The following is a 6,000-nucleotide window of genomic DNA, read 5'->3' as shown; positions in this document are numbered from 1 at the left end:
TGTATTTGAGCAGCTCAGCCAGCTGCAGAGGGTACTTGCAGATCTTCTGAACCGGAGTGAGCAGGAAGCCGTCCAGCGAGATGTCGATCATCTTCTGGAGGAGGCGGCAGGCCTCGAAGAAGAACACGTACTTGTTGACCTTCATGACCTTAGAGAGCTGCATACAGGCGTTGGGGTGGTTGTTGCAATACTCTGAGTAGATCTGGAAGTCCGTTTGCTGCACGCAGAAGATGACAAGATAGTGTTACGAAAACAATATTCACCTTACTTCAGTGTGCCATTTTTTCCATACACTACTGTGGATCGACTTATTTGAATCTGCTTACGTGTTCGAGGAAGCAGCAGCCGATCTCACTGACGTGCGGCTGCTCCTTGTTGAATTTCTTCTCCAGGCCTTTCAGGAACTTCCTCTGGAATCGATAGATATCTTCGATGTTGCCAAAGATGGTCCGAAGCTGCTCTTCAGTGAACATGTCTGTCCTCTTGCGGCACTGTTTGATGTAACCCTGAGGGAAACATGTTGGACAGACGAGGGGTTGAGGTATTCGTTTTTAAACAACAAGGAACACAAATCATGATGTTTTGACATGATGGATCCAGACCTCGCAGATGTCCTTCAGGTGCTTGATGTAGTCTCTCTCTGTGCTCATGATCTCGTTGATGACGTTGGTCCTCATCTGTTCTTTGCAGGGTAGACCAGGTCCCAGCAACAGACCCAGACCGGCCCGGTTCTCCTCTCCAGCCTGAGCCCCCTCCAAGTGGGCCAGATACTCCTCCATGGGCTCATCCTGGTTCACACGCAACTGACGAGGACACGTAAAATAATTATTATTAAACAATTTTTCCCAATAAACACCTCGGCATCTTAATTTGATATGCTCCACAAATACGGCCAGGATCCGTTGGATTCTCGGAATATCGGGGTTGCAGATTAGAATGTTCCAAAGGGGGGTTCGCTCAGCATGAAACGCTTGAAAGAACTAAAGGATAAGTTAATAGGAAAGTAGAAAGAAAGTGAGGTGATAGAAAACTAAGTCAGAACTAAACATTTCAGATGTGTGTATCTCACACGGCACTGTCACTTTAATTCATGTACCTTTGTTATTCCATTTTTATTATCTTTGCTTTTTTATTTATTATACGTTTCTTAATGCTCTCAATGTCTTTTATTTTTGGAAAGCACTTTGAATTGCCTCGTGTTGAAAGGTGCTAAACTTGCCTTGCCTTTCATTTGACATTATATCTTCACATAAATCAAATACGCACAAGCATTTTGAACCCCGTGTGCAATAACATATTATATTTACATGAGGAATGTCTTCACTAAAAGAAACAGAACTCTAATTCAGCAGGAGTATTGATAACCGGTTGAAGGTTAATGTCTGCTGTTACTGCAGCGGGAGCAGTCATCAATCAAACAATTAAGACCGCCTGCAGGGGTAATTGGATCAGTGATGGAGGTCGTCTCACCCGTACGAAGCTGGCAGGGAACCAGCCCTCGCTGTCCACGATGCGACCCCACCACCACTCCTTGTTCGTGGCATCCACTACCTCGATGACGTCCCCGGCCTTGAAGCCCAGCTCCTGGTCGTCCATGGTGACGTGATCCCAGAGCGCCTCGGCGTACACCACGCTGCCATCGCTGATCAGCTGCAGAGCAAGGGTCAGAGGTCAACATGTGCTGCAGCGTTGGACATTTAATCAGATAATGAAAACCCGTCGTAAACAACCAGCCGCTAAAAGCATGGATGGGTTTAACTGAGGGAACGACGTCAGTTAAGTGTAACCATTACTCGTATTGATTTTAAAGTTATTACAATTAACCTCGTGGCGGTGCAGGATTCAAAGTCAGAGGATCATCAGCGTCTCGTGTCGCTTCCTCGACACATGATGGGTTTTAGGATGTTTTAATGTGGGTCCACGCGAACAACGTTTTTTTGTATGGTTTTGAAGGACAGTGTTAACACTACATATACTGCATAATGGAACAAAAAGAAGCCGACTCTTAAGAGCTTGGAAAACAAAACAAAAGAAACAAAAATAATTATAATTATTTGAGTAACAACACGATGGATAGTTGTGGATGATTAAAAAATGGACTGCAGTGTTACAAAGTCATACTGAGGCGATGTGACCAGTCAGCCTATTTACAGCCCAAATCATGCACTCTCAGCGATGGTACATAATGGTCCCTCGGTAGAATTGGTATTTTCAGCAAAGGCATGTTCAGGGAAATCAGTTTCAAAGGCATAAGGTCAAAGGAAAGCCCTTCATTCAGAACACACAGGTCAGTCCCTGCCTTCCAACTTTATTAATAAGCTTTGATAGAGCTTAACAAGTAGGGCAGAGCGAGCAGACATTGATTGTCGGTGAAGTCTGAGTGTAGAATCAATAAGAAGCTAGGGTGAAAGTGGACGGAGAGACAGCAGAGGAAGTGTGAGACCAGAAGGAGCCGGTGTTATTGATGAAGACACTGCAGTGGTCATATTTCACACCGCCTCGTACACACCACCCGTTTTACTGCGTCAACATGGCCCGGTCTCTCCAGAGGCGTCCATTATGCTTCTCTTTCCTTCAGAGGCAACACAGACTCTGCAGGATCTGATTGGAGGGTCCGGATGATAGTGATTTTAAAGACAGTCGTTTTATATTTGTCTGCGATATGGCTCCTGTGATCCATCATGGCGATGGGGGAAACAGACGATACGGCTGTTGCTAGGCAACCCTCCCACATGATCTTGCCTCGGTGCTGCCCTTCTCTCCTGAATCCTCCTCGACTTCATCACAGCACACCGTCCCGTTCCTAATGTGAGGATAGTGAACATCGAGCTGCTCGTAAACAGGTCAAGCATCACCGCAGTGCTCATATAGCATGACTAAAGGTCACTATGGTAACAGCCATGGCTAATACACAAGCAGCTGTGCCCCTGAAGCTAAAGTCAGCGTAGGTCGGGTATAAACATATGTCGTCTGACTTTAGGGGTCAGACAGCTTCGTCTAGGCACAGAAGCATAAACAAATGAGGGACCTGAGTAATACCTGGAAGTAAAATACTCTTTAGGATAATTTGACACTAATATTATTACATTGAAAACAATCTGAAATCCCTCTACTTAAAAAGCTCACAGATTTGTACAACACATGATGAGGCAACAACTTTATTTCAGAGGTTTGTGAACAGCTGATTAAAATCAAACTTGGTGCTAAAAATCTCTTTTTAATTCAATAAGTAATGACATGTATGAAGTGTCCCATTGTGGGACAGGTAACGGCAAAGAGTGCCACAGCACGCAGCAGAGTGGTGCTTGCAGTATCAATGGAAACAAGATAAGTGCGATCATCTTCATACATCTTTAAAAGCTGCAGACAGTGATTTGATAGGATGCCATTAGTTTGCTGAATCGTGGAGCATCTCAGGCAGGAGAGAAAAGAGCAGCGAAGACGATTCACTCGAATGATGTCTACCAAGTGGTAAAGCAGCTTCTCTGGGTGAGGACATCTGACCCCTAAAAAATAACAGAATGTTACCATCCCTTTCCTAAAAAACAAATCCAGTCCGCAAAAGCAGCGTTAAAAGAAAACTTTCCAAACTGTGAGAACTGTTGCTACAATATCTGCAGTGTAATCTTGACAGCTTTATTTAGAACAACGCTTAGTGTTACAAAAAGAAACAAACCAGGCAGTCAAACAAGATCTAGTGTTCAGAGCCAAGTCAAACAAAGTGTGTGACAAGTCAACTCATAAATGTTCAAGTGGCATGGCAGAGGCTGCACTTTCGGTGCTGTAGAAAATGCTAGATGGTAATAAAGGCAGATACAAAATGTTTTGGAGGTACTACTGTATGGTAACTTCAGTATATTCTACATTACATTCAGATTTCATTATAATATATATGGCTAAATGAATGATATTGAGTTCGGTTAAACCTGCCGCGTCCGGTGTTAGAACACAATCAGCGTGTTATCTAACCATGTGTCCACAGAGTGTGGAAAGCACTGTTATACTGCTTTCAGAGGGGTTGGATCATCCACATATCCTCTCAAATACCCAAGGAATTCTCCATGTACAAGTAAGTGTAAGGTTAGGAACAATATTGTATTTACTGAGTCAACAAATCCTATCTGCACAAGCTGCATACATCATATGTTGCTCACTGTAACACCGCACATGTATTTATCTTACGTTAAAACAACCTCAAGAAAAACACAGCGTCCTGCTCGTTGAGTGAAGTTTGTCCAGCTGCTTTAGGAAATTAGTACGTTTTATTTTTAATGAAACTTGTTTATTAATTTTTTGAAAGACAACAATGTATTGATTAGCCAATGGAGCATGAACGCCACAGAGGTCAGGGAACTCAGGAAGAGAGACAGACTAAATCAATGTTTTTTCAGGTCTTTTTATGGAACTTGTTGACATTTAGTAAAGCAATGCATGACATAAGCCTTATCCTGTATGCACCCCAATCTGAATTACATCATGTTCACTGTATTGGGGCGGAGACTAAAATCACACAGCAGACATCTCAATACCTGGACCACCCATCTGCATTGATGACTAGAGGTATGAGAGAACACTTCCTGATAAACCCCTTCACACATAGGACCCTTAATTGCTCTTGTTTACATGCTTCTTGTTTACATGTTTTTTGTTTACATGCTTCTGGTGTACACAATCGACCCACTCTCACACAATATGATCTTCTCCTGGTTGTACCTGTGTTCTGCTTCTGCCATGTTGGACACCCATCAATCCCAGCAGCCCCGCTCACCACCAGGAAGTCCTCTTCTGCTCCTCGCTCCGTGTGTGTGTTTCAGTTTATCTTCATAAAGCGCCAAATGTGTTCATATGAGTATGTGTGTGTGTGTGTGTGTGTGTGTGTGTGTGTGTGTGTGTGTGTGTGTGTGTGTGTGTGTGTGTGTGTGTATGTGTGTGTGTGTGAGAGAGTATATTAGTCTGTGTGTGCGTTCTACTGGAAGGCCAGCAGGAACATGAGCACCACGTTGATGACGATCAGCAGCATCATGATGATGAACACCACCACCTTCTGGGTCTCAGGGGGGAGGTTGCAGCGCAGCATGGTGGTGAGGAAGCCCAGCCTCTGCCGGCTCCACCTCTCCGAGCCGCTGCCGCGAGCCATCAACCCCCTGGCCTCGTCCTCCTCCTCCTCCTCAGCCGCGCTGCCCCTCCCCCTCCGTCTCTCCCTCAGCGCCGAGCCGCCGCACCACACCGCGTCGCCTCGTGCCCCCCCACGGCTGTCTCCCTCGCCGCTCTCTAGGGCCGCCTTCCTCCTCCGCTCGGCGCCGGCGGCCACCTCCTCCGGTTCTCCTGCCACTTTGCCGATGGCCAGCGTCTCCCTGGCCTGCCCGTGGAGGCTGGAAGCGTTTCTGTGTCAGCGTGTGTGTGAGTCTGTGTGAGCACCTCCTCTCCTTGTTCAGGATCCTTCCTTTCTTCTTTCAATGCTCCACCAGTTCAGCCTTTCTCCTCGTCACGGTGCTTCGTCTCTCAGGATAAAAGACAGAGGACGGGATGCAGCTTCTCTCCGGTTCGTGCTCATGCCTCCTCGTATTTTCCTTTCCCCTGCCTCCTTGTTTCCAGCCCGTTGTTCTCTCACTCCAGCCTACATATGCTCAGGCGTTCCTTCCTCTTAAAGAAACCGGCCGCTCGTTCTTCCTCTCGTTTCTTTTTTTCCCTTCTCCTCTTCCTCCGTCTCAGTCCACCTTTCTCTCCTGCCTAAAATGGTGCTCGGTGCTCTGCCTGGAGCCGCGCTGCCTCAGACATCCATCTAACATCCAGGATCAACCTCTTTTCTTTTTTTTCTCTCCTTCCTTCCCTTCCTGTTTTGTGTGCCCACCCTTGCATAACTGGCAGCCAATCAGGATTCAGAGTGTGTCAGCGTATCCTGGATACCAGAGTAGCTGAGGCAGCGCCATAGCAACCTCCTGTCTGGGAGGGGGGTGGGGTGATGGGATGAGATGGACAGAGGGAGGGGTACGGTGGAGG

General features: G+C 46.3%; 1 protein-coding gene across 3 annotated transcripts in view; it reads right to left on the bottom strand.

Annotated features, from left to right (window-relative positions):
- Positions 1 to 6,000, bottom strand: part of arhgef4 (Rho guanine nucleotide exchange factor (GEF) 4) — a 73,422-nt gene that overhangs the window by 5,216 nt on the left and 62,206 nt on the right. For 2 of the 3 annotated variants that reach the window (XM_034109202.2, XM_034109209.2), the window contains 4 exons: positions 1,471 to 1,650; positions 603 to 803; positions 327 to 506; positions 1 to 217 (listed from right to left, as the gene is read on the bottom strand). The exon at positions 1 to 217 is cut by the window's left edge and continues 16 nt beyond it. In XM_034109202.2, the coding sequence (XP_033965093.1) occupies positions 1 to 217; positions 327 to 506; positions 603 to 803; positions 1,471 to 1,650 (778 nt within the window). Of the gene's footprint in view, positions 218 to 326; positions 507 to 602; positions 804 to 1,470; positions 1,651 to 4,713; positions 4,789 to 6,000 lie in introns of those variants that run through there. The other variant, XM_034109210.2, reaches the window with a different exon arrangement.

The sequence above is a fragment of the Pseudochaenichthys georgianus genome, chromosome 20 (assembly GCF_902827115.2).
Source record: "Pseudochaenichthys georgianus chromosome 20, fPseGeo1.2, whole genome shotgun sequence".
Lineage (NCBI taxonomy): Eukaryota > Metazoa > Chordata > Actinopteri > Perciformes > Channichthyidae > Pseudochaenichthys > Pseudochaenichthys georgianus.
The sequence above is the reverse complement of the archived record's forward strand: the minus strand, read 5'-3'. Positions and strand labels throughout refer to the sequence as shown.